This window comes from Callospermophilus lateralis, chromosome 6 (assembly GCF_048772815.1).
Source record: "Callospermophilus lateralis isolate mCalLat2 chromosome 6, mCalLat2.hap1, whole genome shotgun sequence".
Lineage (NCBI taxonomy): Eukaryota > Metazoa > Chordata > Mammalia > Rodentia > Sciuridae > Callospermophilus > Callospermophilus lateralis.
Genome location: NC_135310.1, coordinates 142,813,208 through 142,830,515, shown reverse-complemented (window position 1 = coordinate 142,830,515; position 17,308 = coordinate 142,813,208). Strand labels below are relative to the sequence as shown.

The window sequence follows — 17,308 nt, the reverse complement described above, 5'->3', positions numbered from 1 at the left end:
TCTAGATTTAGATCTTTACATCTCTATGTGATTTCAGCTGTTTATCTGTCCTCTATATGTCCTATAAATGTGGGAGCTGAATCTATAACTTCAACAACTCCAACTTTTCAGGCAAGTCTTTGCTGTTGGTATCATATTGTTCCATCAGAGACACAGAAGTGAGACTGACCCCATTTTTGAGATATTAGTACTCATTAATGAACACAAAATTAACACGTTTTGTCAAAATGTCACTAGTAAATTTGGTGCCCAATGCTTATTATTTGAAAATATCCCTTAGGAAGATGTCCTTCTCTCAGGTACCACTGTGTCGCTCTATGACCTCAATTACTAACAGTACAGAACTTCTAGCTGTAAGTTTTAACTTCCCATCCTTTTGTGAAGATCCTTTCACCTAGTTGTGTTGTAGATGTTATCTGCACTTTTTCGTTTCACTGTTTCAGCTGATGTATCACTTGGAAACACTAGGGATATTATTAACAGGCATACCAACCTGTCTCCTAGGATTAAAAAAAAAAAAAATTCCTTGTAGCATCTTAAAGTAAACATTGAATTCATTGATTTTCAGAGGTTCCAATGTTTTTAAGTAAACACATTTAAAGCTAAATATGCCAAAAATACCCTGTTATCAATATCTCATTAGTTTTGCCTTTTTAATGCTATGACTGTATGGTGTAAGTAGAGTCTAGCAATATTCTCCATCGTAAAGTGACAATCTCTCCCAACATATGAGCAATATGAAATGAGTATTTTCATTGTTGGTGAGTGGTAAGTAATACGCAATTTAATATAATATTTCTCTACTCATGAATCTAGAGTTGAATTTCTTACATTTCTGAGGCCATGAAAATTTTCATCATTCTTTAAAATTGCTTTCTAACTACAAACTACAATATAGTCAGGCAAGCATAGATCCATGTTATAGATTCTTTCACATTTGTTTAGACTTCACCTATCAACTAATAATGGGCAATTTATTTTAAATATTCCGAAAAATTATATAGATTTGACTCCTGGGTACAGAATATAAATGGACATCCATATATAGACACAAAACATTTATAAAAACAACAGAATTAATATGCACTCACATAGATACAGTTTCATATTTTAAAAATAAAACGAATCGAGCTTTTTAATCATGGTTTTCAGATATCCTTTATCATTACTCATTTTTTCTGCTTAATCCACAGTGGTGGTGGGTTTTTTGTTGTTGCTGTTTTGCTTTTTTTTTTTTTTAACAAAAGTAAAATTTTCTATCATAATCAAGAACTTGGCAAATTCAACTTTTAATTCTTCAGTCTCGCTTTATGTATTAAGGTTAAAATATTGCATACATAAAAGTTCATAATTTATTAGGGTTGTTGGTTGATATATTATACCCTATTTATCATTATTTCTATAAATTCTACATTACCTAAGAACAGTACTGCTGTACCCATCTTCTTTTGGTAAGCATTTGCTGCATATATCACTTTCCCATCCTTTATTTTCAACATTAGGGGTCCTTTGTTTCAGATTTCTCTAAATATTTAATCTAGTAATGAGTTTCTTTAATTGCTAAGTTTAACCCATTTTAATTTGTAAATACTGATATATTTGAATTTATGCCTATATTTACCATCTTCCTTTTATTTCCTTTATGCTGACTTCTTTTAAACTGACAAAGCTTTCTAAACTATTATTTTTTCACTGTATCAGTATGGAAGGCATGGAGTTCACTCAGTATCCTTTCCCTTAATGTGAAAACTTTAGCAGACTTTACTTATTCATTGCCCCTTCCAATTTGTTAGCGTCATTTGTAGTTTTCATTTTATCTTTTTTTCAAAACACAAAAGGGTTTTTCCCCCATGTTGAGATAAAACAATGTTTTGTCATAGTTCATTTCCTTTCTATGTGCATCATTGTTTCTTTGGCCCTGTAATTCTACAATTTTCTTCTTGCTGAATTACATATTATATTTAAATGATTACAAAGATTATTTAATTACAGGAAAGCTTTATAATAAGAAATAGACAGGTATGGTGGCAGACATTTATAGGAGGATGAGGGAGGAGGACTGCAAGTCCGAGGCCAGCCTGGGCAACTTAATGAGACTCTGCCTCAGAATAAAAAGTACAAGGGATGGGGATGCAGTTCAATCGCAGAGCACTGGCAAGTTCAATCCCCAGTATGTATGTACATGTATATGTATGTATATGTGTGTGCATCTATATATGTGTGCATGTATGTATATAAAATTCTGTATATGTACCTGTATATGTATGTACATATATAAAATTCCTATCCACAGGAAAATAAAAAAAGATTTTCTTGAGGGTTAAGATTAGATCAGACTTAGAACCAATACTTTGAGAACAGAAATTCTGAAACCACTACGTCTCTCTCCTCCCCACTCCCACTGATGAAAGAAAAGCTCCCCTTGGGTCTTAAGCAGGTGCCCCTTACAAAGCAGTTCCATGGAAATCAAGAAAATACAGTAAATTAGGCAATGAATTCAGAAGACTCATGTTCCAGATTTCGCTCTGCTGCTGACTGGCTGCACACCCTTGTGCAAGACATTAAACCTTTTGAGACCTCAGATTCCTTATATTGAAGTGGAAATAATCTACCTCACACAATTTTTATTAAGAGCAGTAAATGAAACAATGAACTGAAAGCACCTTATCAAATTATAAGGAAATCAGACTCACATGCTCCTGTGTGCAGTAATTTTTAAACTATAAATCAGAACACACAGTAACTTTATCTGACTAGATTAGCCATGCATGTTCCCTGCTAAATTGGACTGAACCCAAACAAACATGAACCAAGGAAAGGGCTATTTCACCACCCTCCTCCTATTTTTCCATCTTCTGTGGTAGCCTGGATTTTCCCTCCATTAAAATACTAGTGTGCATCTCATAGACTTCATAGCCGTCATTGCCTCTGCCACGGCAGGCAGGCTTATAAACATCAGTGTGCACTTTCCTGTTTTATTTCTCTAATGAGGTAAGCTGCACTGCATACCTGTCCAATGCTGTGACCTGTACATCACATTACCGGCATCACAGCCCCTCTTGCAGATTAATTGTAAGTGACATTCTATCACTTGGTCATATTTCCCAGACTCTGACCTGTCTTTGTTCATTTCTTTTAGTTTCCTAATACATCCACATTCTTTTTAATAGTTATTATTCCTAATTTAGAAAACAGTCAACTATTCCAAAAAGTAAGACCACTCTAAGCTCCCCAGAGACGGCTCTGATGGCCTTTTGTGGAAGGCTAACCCGTTGTTGTATTATCATAGATTCACAGGATTCACCTTCGGAATCAAGAGAAAGAAAAGAGAATGAAGAGACAGTCTCATCCAGTCCTCCCCAGCTAATGACTTAGTTACTACAATACAACAATGGTTATTTATTAGCCTAAGGTTCCTATACTATTTATTTTCATATTTACAGTCAATTTAGCTTGTGTTTGCAGAAGGGAGTTTTGTGACCATAATAATTCCTCCTGTTCCAATGAGCAATATTTGGAAGGAGATTGCCAGAAGAGTAAATGAAATACTTCCTGAGCCTACTTTAATTCTACTTCTTTCTCACAATGAAAATGGAGCCATACGAATTAACATACGAATTAAGGATAAATGATGGACTTCTTTAGGAAATGGACTCGAGCTATTTAGGAATTTTTGTAATCTGCAAAAATGCATCTAATATATTACACTAACAATATAACAGAAGCAAGGAGTTGAGTGTTTCTGAGAATGGCCAGAGTATTTGACTTCTTGACTAAAAAAGTTTTATGTCAAACACACACTTCAAAAACAACAACAATTAAGACATTCCAAATCATCATTTGAATGAGAGTAAGGAAAGAGCTTAGGAATGAGAACACAGTTTAGAGTTGAAGCCAATACATCTCCAATCCCCTAAGGTATATAAGAAGTTCATTATCTCTAACAGCATGAAAACATAATTAACTTCTACTAACTGAGAACTGAAATAACCTGACCACAGGTTTCAGTGTTGTATCTTTAGTCAATCTGGATTAAGAGTGAATTTGAGCCACAGACTATCCGTTCACAAGCAGTAACTTGGAGAAAGGCAGGTGAGTATTGAGAGAAAGGATAAGGTCAGACAAGAGAAAACAATATCTGATTTCTGAAGTTATATTAATAACCAATCTGCCATGTACAATGGAGGGTGAGAAACCATGTACAAAAGACATCATGAAAAATGGATGCTTCAGGCTAGGGTTGTAGCTCAGTGGTAGAGCGCTTGCCTAGCATATGTGAATCACTGAGTTCAATCCTCAGTATCACATAAAAATCAATAAAAGAAATAAAGGTATAAAAAAATGGATGCTTCACTATAGCAAAATAAAAATCAAGAATGATTCTACCTGCAATCTTTGTAATGTTTTGAATAACCAATAAAAAAAAAAGTGGAAAAAAAAAAAGAATGATTCTACCAACTTTACTGAGATAACCTTTGTTGACATTAGCACAAAATGCAAATGATGTCCTTCAGAGATGAGAAACATCTCAAGACTCACCTCATGCTGGGAGAAGAGCCGAACACCCTCCAACTGATGGAAAACTGGGTAGTGCTGGGAGTCAATCTGGTCACGCCGGTAGACGTCACCCACCACCAGGAAGGCATCCAGTCCTGCATGCACCAAGTCCCACTGGTGTGCAGAAGTGTGTGCTCTCAGCATGTGAGTTCGATTCAGGTAGTAATTGTCCCCCTTCTTCCTGCTGGGGTGGTGAGCTGGGATGAGCAGGCTATCAAAGTTCTGCCAGGTGGTGACCACTGGACAAAGGTCGTCATAGACCGAGAATAGTGGTGTCCCAGAGCGGCCCACATATTGCTTGTAGAAGTGCTCCTTCACTCTCTCCTTGATAAGCCACAGAGGGTGGTGCTGCTGGTTGTGCAGGTTCCTGCCAACCCTGGACAGGACCTTCTGGGTGAGGTTGGTATGGTCATCCTGAGGGTAGGACTTGCCCAGCAACTCTGTGACACTGCCTGGAGCTCCGTGGGCAACAAACTCTGACGCAGCCGGCCTGGAGCCCCACACTTGATGCTGATGGCTTCTGCTGACAGTACTGATCTTCCTCACCAGGCAGACGTGTGCATGGGCAGCCCTCCTGAGAGCTGAACAAACCATCATAGAAACTCCTCACAGATTCTGGAAAGAGCACACATGCATAGCCCAAGTCAGCTTTCACTCTCTGGAGATTAAAGTGTGCCCTTTGTGTCTCCCACCAGTTCCCCACTTTCCTAAAGACATGTACCCTTCCCCACTGTCCCCTCTACACAGCAGGAAGATCAGTTAAGAAATTATGATGGCAGAAGCTGCTATGTTTAGAAAAATCCCCCAAAAAAACTCCTGTTGAAATTTAATTGCCGTTGTGACAGTATTAACATGGGACCTTTAATAGATGAATAGGTCGTAAGAGTTCTGCCTTGTGAATGGGATAATTCTAATATAACAAGAGTGGGTTCCTTATGGTGGAAATGGGATCCAAATAGAAAGATAACCGCAGACTCTATCCTCTCTCCTCCACCACAGATCATTACCCAAGGAAGCCCACACCTCATGCCAGCACCTTGATTTTGGACTGCCCAGACTTTACAACTGTAAGCAATAAATTTCTTTTCATCATAAATAAATAACCCTGTCTGGTATTCTGATATGGCAGAAAACAGACTAACACAGAGACTTAATGACTAAGAGGAGGTGACAAATACCTAGATATAGACGACCAAACCCTGCAACTGGTAACAAGAAAGTTAAGACCACAGCAAAGGATTCTGGACCACTAATACAATGTTCTTTCCCCACAGAAAAGTTTTCAGTTCCCTCAGGGATCTCAGTAATGAGAATCATTACATGTCATATTCCAATATTCATAAATAATTTAAGTTCATAAACCTAAATTACTCAAATGTATCTTCTAAAATTTGGAATTTTTATCTACTGAGCTACTTTAAAATATACAATTATGTGGTTATTTTACTACAAGGGCGATGCAATCATAATAAAAAAACACTTCATGGTATTAAGCTGCATCGGGGAGCACTACTTTGCTTCAAGTGACCATCAAAAGCTCACCTAGCGTGTACCTGAGCAGCACTATTCACCGGATTCAAATTGAAACTGAGAATACTTAGCTCCAAGTTAAATTGCTGTGCTTGTGTGTGAGTGCTTTTTGAAGCCTATACATAGCACTTTTGTCTAAGAGTATCATCATATGAGAAGTTTCCAAAGATACCCCAAAACTCTGGATTTTTATTCATCTGGAGCCATTATTCTATTCTGTCCAAGTTGCTTCAAACGGGGTTAGGCATCAACTGAAGTCTGTCTTCCCATCTCCACTACTCAGTGACTTATCACTGCAGTGGACGTGAATTTTAAATATGCATATTACATGTATGGACCTTAGCGCACACTGTATATTGGTGGGTACCCAACTCAGCACCCTAACAGACATAAGAAAGAACTTCGTTCCAAAGACAGATGCTGTTATACAAAGTTCAAAATTGTTCTGGAAAAGGTGTTTTGGAGATATCTGTAGTGGCTGTCTATGCTTCTCCTTCTCAGTTTCTAGCTCCTCATACACCCAGACCTACTTCTAGGATATCAAACATGTGACCCTCCTTCATGCCATTTCACTGATCTCCTCACATCATCTCTGGCGTGCCCACAAAAGTTTAATTTTCTTGTCCTCATTCTTAGTCTGTATCTGCTCAGTCATGCTTACATCTCCCACAGTCCATTCTCACCCAAAAAATTACTTGTTCTTTCAGTTATCATCTTTTACACAGAAAGATTAATGAAAAGGATAGCTTTTCCACTGGTATATGAGAAGCCAAGTTCTTTCTGTTACAGAGCAAGGCCATCTGTGGAGCTACAGCAACTGCGGAGGTCCAGTCACGGGTTCTCGTGAAATGATGGATGGATTTCAGAGGAGTTGTGCATGGCAGCAGGCAAGCTTATTAGAAGAGACTAGAAAAAGGAAAGAGGGAGAGGAAGTGGTCCCCTCTGAAAGGATGAGGATAGCACACCTCTCCTGCCCTTTAGTTTTATCACAGATCCCAGGGAAGTTTCCAGAGTCCTGCCAAGGTCCACCTCTTGAATTCTGATAGACAGTAGGATTGCATCAAACATTCAAGTTCCCACCATACAGTCTTAACCAAAGGAGGAAAGAATTTTCTATTGAAATGATATGCCAAAGATCCAAGGCAATCCTGAGTCACCTTGGCCTATCCTGACTGGTCCTAATTGGAACCTGTTATTAAAAGATTTTATGGTTATGGGGTTTTGCTTCTAATTATCCTGTCTCCTTGAGTACTGCAATCTATGTAAAGGTCACAAAAGTCTCAGTCCCTCAGGGTACCTTGTGTTCTTTTAAGCAAGAAAGAGCCTTTTGGGCCTGTGTCTGTTTTGCAGGTAACAGGTTGCTTACTAAGGAATGTAACATATCCTGTTGACTAATGCCAGGGTAAGGCTGAAGGCAAACTGCATTTGGTGGGGGGTTGTGGGGGGGGGGTGCTGGGGATAAAACCCAGGGCCCCCAAAATGCCGGTGAGGCAAGTATTTTACCACTGAGCTACATCCCCAATCCAGTAAAGTGCTTTTTAAAAGAAAGCATGTGAGGAAAGCATGTAGGTCCAGTTTATAGAATGAACCTCTTAACCTCAGTTCTTAAAGCTCACATCTGTCTGTTACCTATCATTTAAGAAAAATGGGGCTGGGGCTGGGGCTGAGCAGTAGAGTGCTCACCTAGCACTTGTGTTTGATCCTCAGCACCACATAAAAATAAATAAATAAAATGAAGGTTAAAAAAAAAACATGTCAGGGTCAAAGAAAGATGGCAGAGCAGATCTAGGCAGCCACCCTCAATCAAAGTAGTCTAAGAAAAGACCACAATCAAAATAGTGAAAGAATAGCTGACCAAGAAAGTGGGTGTCAAAGAAAAAAGACTTGAAAGTTGGAAGGACTTGGAATTTGGTTACTAGGCATAAAATCAGAAAGAATTCTCCATCCTGAACCCTGGCCAGGGTGAAGCCAACAAGAGGAGTGAAAAAAAAAGAGGAAACAGGCAGATGAGTACCAATCCCTGCGTACTGCCTGCTCCCTGCTTGAATCAGATCAACAGGTGTCAGACTGCTGGGAGAGGAGATGATACCAACTCAGAGAAGCACAGGAACAGCAGTGTTTGGTGATTATTTGTTTTCAGAAAAATAAAAAGTTTGGGGGGTGGGGACAATAGTGTCAGGTTGGTGGCAGTGACTCTAGGACAAAGCAGTCAGTGCAGGAAAGAAACATCAATCAGGCACTGACAGAAAGGCCTATCAATCAGCAGGACCTCCTGACTACTGCCTATCAATCATCAGGACCCCCTGGCTAATCCAGGAGTTCAGCCAGCCCGCAACCCCCCCCCCCAACAACTTCAACAGTCAGGGGACTCTAAAAACACCTTTTCCTGTCTCAAGCCATTCCCTTCCTGCCTAAGCCCCATAAAATCCAAGTCCGGTGGAGCTCTCACAAGGTCGAATTCCTACGGGTTTCTCCTCAGACCCTTCTCCTGTCCGCTCTGTGGGTCGGGAGTGATATCTCAAATACAGCCCCATTTGCTGGCCTTTTTAAATCTGCCTCCTTTGGTGGATGCCCACCTTGCCTGATCTAACAAACAGTATTCTACAGCACTGGTTACACAAAGCTCATACATAAGGGCGAAAAAAGAGGAATCATAAAGATCTCAAGAACTTCTGATATTACCATTAGATAAACTGGGTAAGCAAAAGAAACTTAAATACAGTGCAACAACCAGTGTGACTCAGGGCCAGACCTGGACTTCCCACAGAAGACATAAGAGTAGGACAAGGAACCCTCTAAGAGGGGCACCTCTGTGTACTTGAAAGAGCTGGGATCTCCATGTTTTGGCCTATTAATATTATTAATATCCTATTTTCAACATTCACAAGATCCAATAATTTCCACCTTTTTTTCTCTTTTTTCCCCCATCCCTCCCCGCTTTCTCTTTCACTGGAATCTCAGGGGCCTAGCCTAAAACCAGTCTGCACAGGGCTGTCTGTGGCACAGCCCCACTGGCAACTCTGGATTATAAGAGACAAAAAAGCTGATGACAGGATCGCAGAAATGGATGCTTTAGCAGTCATAATTTACCAGTTTGAAAGGTCCAGAATTTGAGCGGGAGAAATTCTCCTGGGACTCTCAGACCCATATTTGCTACTTGGGAAAGAGACAGAGGCAGTGAGAACTGTTATTAAGTCATTGTAGTCACAGCTATTCATAATTTGGGATTTTCATGGCCGGCCTACCCTGGGACATCTACCACAGAAGCAGAGTTTATATAACAGTCCGTCCCATGGCAAGGCACCAGCCACCATGGCTGGAGATTAAGCACTGGAGTCTTTCAGGCCCACTCTAATGCCCAAAGCAGGAGAGCAAGGCAAGGCCCAGTGGTAAGGAATTGTGACCTGGGGCTAACAGGATCATATCAGCAGGCTGTTTGCACTGGGAGCTACTAAGCACATTCCCAGAACCTGATGGGATTTACTAGGTTTTTTCCCAACAAGCCCAACCCAAGCCCTATTTCCAGAAGTGCCGGGCATCATCCACAATTGAGGAAAGTCAACCAGGTGGGTCTCTCACATGCAGCAGAACACCCACAAGTAGGAAAAGGGAAGTTATTTACAATTAGCCCTGGGACAAGCTATTTCACTGGGAACAACAAGTTGCTTTTCCAGCCTGGGAAAGAACATGTAACAAGGAAAAGACACTCAGGAGATCCCATCAAACCATACTAAAAGCTTTCAGTAAAAATTCTGTAGCCCCATAGCACATACCAGAGGCAGACAGGTGGAAGCCATCTTGGAGAAGTGCAAGAATTTGAGTGTAGAGACACCTTTGAAGCAAAAGTCTGATCTAGAAATGTCTCATAATAAATATACAGTGGACTGGACCTGTGAAATTTGCTACCAAATTCAGAGGCACTATGAGGTTACACTGTGGAGCCTAAAATGTCAATTCTGCCTCCCAATTTTAGATGTAATCCAAAATAAGAACTCTAATAGCTCCCTGCATCTCAGAAACATCAGAAAGAATAATTTTTGACACTTTAATGTCAGCCTTTGTTATTCTACTGATAAAATTTTATGTATTGATTTGATGGATCTCCCCCACTTGATTGGAAATTGTATTCTCCAGTGTACTCTTCTGCATTGTTTTTATCAAATATATTATAATGTCTCAACCGGAACTATCCATGCTACCATTCTGTATTTTGATTGTAGTCTTTTCCTTCTTTTCTCCCCTTCTATTCTTGCCAGTATCTCTCCTTTATACCCTCATTCCCAACTCCACCCTTTTTTAAAATTTATATTTTCCTCTGTAGCTGCTTCAAAATAATTGTGTTTTGTTTCATTTTGGTTGCTGTGGAGATGGGAATTGAACATGGGGGCACAGTCACTGAGTCACAACACCATCCCCTTCTGCTTTTAGTGCTGAGACAGGCTCAATCCAGGTACCTGAAACATTCCTCCTTCTGTGCAGAACACCTAAGCCCTCAAAAATCTGAAGTTCCAAATAGGTGTGTTATGCCTGGCTTTTTTTTTTTTTTTTTAATGTAGTAAAGTTTTGTACTGATTGGACCGATCCATTGTGTTTGCTTCTTTCTCTCTTCAACATTATTTTATACTCTCACACTCTCCCTTCTTATTCATTGATTCTCCTTTTTTTTTTTTTTTTTTTTTTTTTTTTTTTGCCTCTAACCCTGCCCTCTTATGACCCTGAATTATTTTTGTTTTTTCTGGGGTTGTTTTTAATGTGTGTGAACATGACTTGATGTGATTTTTATTTCTTGCAGGTATGTATAAGTGCATTCTGTTTTTTAATTTGGTTTTTCTTTTGCTGGTTTATTTAGGTTTCTATATTTTTTTGCTGGTTTGTTTAGATTTCTATGTTTTTTAATTTATGCTTTCCTTGAGATTTATTCATTTTTCCTATTATTTTGTGTGCTGCTTAGCTCTTTATGTTCTACTTTGTTTTTTTTTATTTACAGTAGCTAGGATAATTTTTGTTTTTTTTTTATTTTTAATGGGGAGTTCATTGGTATCTTCTTTAAGATACTGTATCAATCAGATTTACACATTATATCTTTTCTTCCTTCTATTCTCTATTACCTCACACACTTTTTTTCAACAACTCTCAATTTTTTCATCTTGACTCTCTTCCTTATATTTTCTTTCTGTTTTCACAAGCCTCGTCTTTCTCTTTGATTTGCATGCTCCATGTAGAATACAATAAAAATTCCACTTTTTAAATACCAATCTATCACCCCTTCCTTATTCCACATTGGATGCACCAGAGTGGTAGAAAAAGTTTTAACAGGTGTTAGAATTTATTAGTATATGGTTTGCTCTTAAATGTTTACAAGTGATAATCAGCTCCCCTTAAAAGGTAGTAAATGACTGATCAAAACACAGAGAACCCAGACCCTCTGACAGATATTGGAACACATAGACAAGTGAAAGCATTCTACTCAAAAGTCTTCTAGTCAATAGTGGGAGGAAGATACAATGCAGCAGACTGGCAAATCTCAACACAGAAACAGAGGAAACATGAGAAAGCAGGGAAATTAAATGCATCTAAAAGTCACTGAATCCTCAGAAATTAAAGTGGACAAAATGCCAAAGAATTCAAAAAGTTAATAGTTAAAATCATCAAGGAGCTAAAAGAAGCTATAAGAAACAAACTAAGAAAGTATAGGAAGTAAAAGCTCAATCATCTCAATAAAGACAGAGAAATTCATAAAAAGAACCAAACAGATATTTAGAAGATAACAATCAATAAATTAAGTTAAAATTTCAATTCAAAGTATGAACAACTTATTAGACCATGCAGAAGACACATTTGCAGGCTACAAAGACAAAGTACATAATCTTGAAAATTTAGCAATAAAGATGGTAAGAGCCCATGAAGAGAATGTTCAGGAAACATGGGCCAACATGAAGAGACCAAATCTAAGGCTCACTGGCATGAAGGAAAAGAAGTGAGATGTAAGCTAAAGGTATGCATAACCGTTTTAATGACATATCAGACAATTTTCTGACACCTTGGGAATGAGATGGATATTCATATACAGAAGCCATTTAGACTCCAAACAGACAAATAAAAAAAATATACATTCCAAGACACACTATAATTAAAATGTGTAATATACAGAACAAGGATATAATTTTAGGAACTGGAAGAAAAAAAAAACAGCAGGCCAAATTTAGAAGCAAACAAATAAGAATCATCACTAATCCCTCATCCAAGATTTTAAAAACCAGGAGGGCTTGGAATAATATATACCAAGCTTTGATAGGTAACAATTGCCAACCAAATTGCTCTATCCACAAACGTATCTTTCAGAATTGAAGGTAAAATAAAATCCTTATATAATAAGTATAAATTAAAAGAATTTCTACTACTAAATTAGTACTATCACAAATATTTAAAAGAAATATCTCATGCAGAGAAAATGTAAAACAAACTTCAAAGAGAGGTATGAATGAACCTCAATTTTGCAGACACACATTCAGGTTTGATCCCAAGGCAAACCTCTTTGGTGCTATGTGGATACATAATTTGATCTTTTTGTAAAATAAATTCTTTTACCTATAAATTAAGAAAAAAATACCTAACTAATAGTGAAAGGATTAAAGTAGATCCTATCCATAAGATACTTAACTCATTACCCAGCATATAAGAGATCAGTTGAATTAAGAGTTAAAAGTGACCCAGACATTTCTAGAGATCAGATAACATAAAAAATTACATCGCTGTTCACTAAGAGTAAACTCAATATGGATATTTTGTTTGTTCAGATAATTTTCTATGTTTGCAGTTGCAGATGGATTGGATTTAAGAAAGTTAGCAATACATGAGACAGCCAGGTTGTCATTTACATGAGACACTCAGAAGTATGGTTTGAAAATGAGGTAAGAAAAGAGTTCTAGAAATGTAAACCTAGGAAGCAATCTGTATAAAGAAGAGTTAATGTCATAAGAATGCATAGGAAGGTTAGGAGAAAAACAGAAATGAGCAAAAGACAGAGCGCTTGGAAATCATCAAATTTAAGGGGAAAGTATATGAATAGTAAGATATTGAAGAACAGAAGGCTTACCATTATCACAAAACATTTAAAGAGAATGTCTAATAGAAAACCAAGGCTTTCTGTTTTTTCTGAAAGTAGATACTCTCTATGTAAAATATTTAACATCTGTTGTTGTTGTTATTATTATTATTATTATTATTATTATTATTATTATTATTATTAACTACCTGTCTTCCTGCTAGATTTTCTGGTTCCAGAGAGTAGAGCATGCAATGCAAACGCATGCACCTCTGGGTCTTCACATTCTACATACTTAGCACTACCCAATGAGTAGAAGCAGACAAAGAGGAGGAAGAAGAGGAAGAAATGAAGGAAAACTGGTCAGCAAGGTCAAAAGAGACAAAGACCCAAAGTAAAGAGCTACTTAAACAATTCACAGAGTAAAAAGATAACCTAAGAGTTGGGGGACAAAAAGGTCATGAAAATACATACATGATAGAGGTTAATAGCAAAAATACATACAAAAAAAACCCTCCAACAATTCAATAATAAGAAAACAAATACCTCAAGTTAAAGAAATGGGAAAAGGATCTAAATAGCCAATTCTCAGAAGACTTATAGCTACCCAGCAAATGTATGAAAAAATGTTCAAAATCACTAGTCATCAGAGAAATGCAAATCAAAACCACAATGAGATATTATCTCACATCTGTGTTATTATCAAAGACAAAAGATTAGAAACTGTTAGTATATGGAAAAAGGAAACCCTTGTATGCTGTTCATGAGAATATAATTTGTAAAAGAAAAATAGAAAGTCTACATTCAATACAACCAAAAAATGATTCCTGAGACTTTTAATGTACAAACTAACTTCTGAAAATCACATATAGAGTGCACCTTTTATATTAATAGAAAAGATATTCAGTGTTCAGCAGAATAAAAAAATAAGAGAAACAAAAAAATGAAGAATCAGAAGTCATTTAATACAAAGCTAATATTTTGTACATTGAAAAAAAGAAGAAGATAGATGTTATTCCCAAGAACATGTAGCCAATTACAGTCAGAGGTGTAGCCTGCTTCCCAGATAAATGTTCTTTCCCTTCCAAGTCACTACTACATACTCTTCCTGACTCCACCACAAACTAGCAGAGTTTTGTCATCTTCAAACCAGTAAAAGGACCTCATTAGGCCACTGTGAGGATTAAGTGGGTAAACAGATGTAAGCCCCTAAAACAGAGCGGGCACATAATAGGCACTCCATAAATGACAGCTACAATCACTACTAAATTCACTCAAGCACACTGGACATCAACTCCCTGAATCACCTTGTACAATAATGACTAAGACTAAGAGGTGAAGAGAAAGTCAAGACCACACTGCCTCCATGAAAGGGTTGCTACATACCTTCTCCACAGTGAAGTGAGCAGTGTTTTCTTAACTCCCATGCTTTGACTGGCATCATTAGTACCACCCTTCCAAACTTTAACTATTTTATCACTCTTCACATCCATTAGGCAAAGATTTATGATACGAGGGAAATGGCATGAGTGCTAGGAGTCCATCTTGTCAAACCCCATCTTGTCAACTGGAAGCTGTGTTCTTCTGTAAATTGTTTACATTCTCTGAAACTTGATTCCTCTCTAATTCTCAAAATGAAAATAACATCTATTTTACATCATTTGAAATGAATGTGAAGGACATGACACATATCTTGAAGGAACATGAGAGGTGATTATTGAAGTCAGCTGTCTAGAATGTCCAAACAGTGGGTATGGAGCTCAGGTGCACTTGTCTACAAGGCTGTTTTTAAGAAGTAATATTCAAAATGGTATATGATGCATCTGTTATGGTCATGGATGACACTTAGATTCTTTTGGTAGTTTGGGTTTGGGCAAAATTGAGAATGCTGTTAAACTTTATTTACACCTATAAATCTAGAATAGTGACTAGAACTGGTAAAACACAGAATAAACGTTTGTTGTTAGAATGGATGAATTCTATAATGGTTTCAACAGTTCTCTCAACCTCCTTCACTCTTGGGCATAAAGGAAAAACTAAGCAATACATGAACTTTACTGGACTGGCAGCTTGTTTGGAGCACAAGTACCTTATTGCAGAGAGTCAATGGTAAGCCATCATGACCCACATTAGGTCACGACATAAAAGTGATCAAACATGTTCCAAAACCTCAGATGCAGTACTTCACTGGTTTCCATTAAGAAAAAAAAAAAAAAAAATGAAGCTTGGCTGAGACAACACACACTAATGCATTTTACTCTACTAAAAGATGGTGGGAAAATGGCCAACTTTCATTAAATTTTCCTCATAAAAAGGCAAACTGAACATGTGTTTCTGTTCCTGCTGACTAGCATAAATACAAAGAAAATGTCTATAAACAGACAGCTTCGTTGATTATTAGTGATAAAGTTTCACTGGCATAACCTTTCTAAGAAGCAATTAAGCACTATCAAGAGACTTAAAACTGTTCATACACTTTTGAAGGATAATGACACTTCTAGGAATTTATCACAATGAAATAATTTAAATGAAGTCCAGGTAAACAAAAGGAAGTTTCATTTCAGAATACTTATGATAGAAAAAAATTATAAAAAATATAAATGTCCCCAAAAAAGAAAATTATTAAGAAAATTATAGCAAGTTTTACAAACATATAATAAAATAGTACAACATCATAAAATATGATTCCAAACAATTTTAATAATAAAATTATATACTTGTGATAAAAAGGATATGTAATTATAATATGACCTTATATATCAGTCTAAGCAAACACATATTCTATATAGAAACTGTGGGAAGAACTATGAAATAATTAATTGATAGCAATTATCTCTTTTTTTTTTAAAGAGAAAGTGGGAGAGACAGAGAGAGACAGAGAGAATTTTTTGATATTTATTTAGTTCTCCGTGGACACAACATCTTTGTTTGTACGTGGTGCTGAGGATCAAACCCGGGCCGCACTCATGCCAGGCAAGCGCGCTACCGCTTGAGCCACATCCCCAGCCCCAGCGATTATCTCTTCAAAATAATAGAAATTATCCCTATACCTTTTTTTCCTACTATTTACTTTTATCTAAAGAACATAATGCTAAGTGAAGTTAGCCAATTCCAAAACACCAAATGCTGTAAGAGATGTCTTACATGTTAAATTTTTTATTTTAAAAACACAGAATTACCATTATAAGAAAAAGATATTTCAAAATATCTGCCAGGTTGAGCTCTACACATTCTGATGCCTAAATTAAAACTATTCATATCAAGAAAAAATGCCCATATAAATACAACTTTGCTAAAGGGAGTTTAATTAATTGTATTCAACAACCAGCTAAGCAATTATTTTTTGTAAGAATGCAGGTGGAATGGTTGGCATACAAAACTTCTTAGCCTTTCCAATTCTCTTTCCCTAATTATAAATCAACTGTCATAAGCACAGTGCCAATTAGTCCAATGCTGTGTTTTTGAAGATATAGAAAATTGATAATACCTTCTTCTATTCCAAATATATGTATCTCAATAATATCCATAGAAGAAGTCTTTAATACATGTCAAAACTAAAATGATATATTACGATTTAGTACAAAGGAACTATCTCTAATGAATATGTTATTAAAACTTCGTTCAAACTTTACCTATGCTATACATGTGGTTCATTAGAGAAGCAGAACACTGGTATTGCTAGCATAGTGGTACTCATTGGCCTCATTCTGGACTTCTAATGACGGTCTAAGTACACCCTGATCATATGATAAGCCAGGCCTTTGATAGAGATGGTCTTTTAAAAGGCTTATTCTAGTCTTCTACCTCTTGAACTCAGTTTTCTATCCAAACAGCATCTTCTGAATTGAGTAATCTCTTGCACACTATCACTGCACACTGTCCAAGGTCAGTACTTGAGTGACAACATATTCCTCTGTATAGCGTGGGGGTATTTTTCATTTGTATTCATGATGTGATGGTCATCATTATCACCAGTCTCCTCCTACTTACCTGAACTTCATAACATTTCAGCAATTTCCCTATCATTCAAGGCACATATAAGAAGTAGATTATTATAAAGTTCAGCATTTATCCAACTCATTATTTTGACTGATGAACATTTAGCATAAGAGAAATGAGACACCTTTTCATTAGTGACATGAAACCCTTCAATGTCTTTTTCACAAGTTCACTTTC

General features: G+C 37.0%; 1 protein-coding gene across 7 annotated transcripts in view; it reads right to left on the bottom strand.

Annotated features, from left to right (window-relative positions):
• The window catches only part of Fars2 (phenylalanyl-tRNA synthetase 2, mitochondrial), a 518,422-nt gene that overhangs the window by 383,200 nt on the left and 117,914 nt on the right, over window positions 1-17,308 (bottom strand). For 6 of the 7 annotated variants that reach the window (XM_076857882.1, XM_076857884.1, XM_076857885.1 and 3 more), the window contains one exon: window positions 4,540-5,172. The exons of the other annotated variant lie outside the window; for it this stretch is intronic. In XM_076857882.1, coding sequence (XP_076713997.1) covers window positions 4,540-5,154 — 615 coding nt within the window. In that variant the 5' untranslated portion in view covers window positions 5,155-5,172. The remainder of the gene's footprint in view (window positions 1-4,539; window positions 5,173-17,308) is intronic. 7 annotated transcript variants of the gene reach the window in all.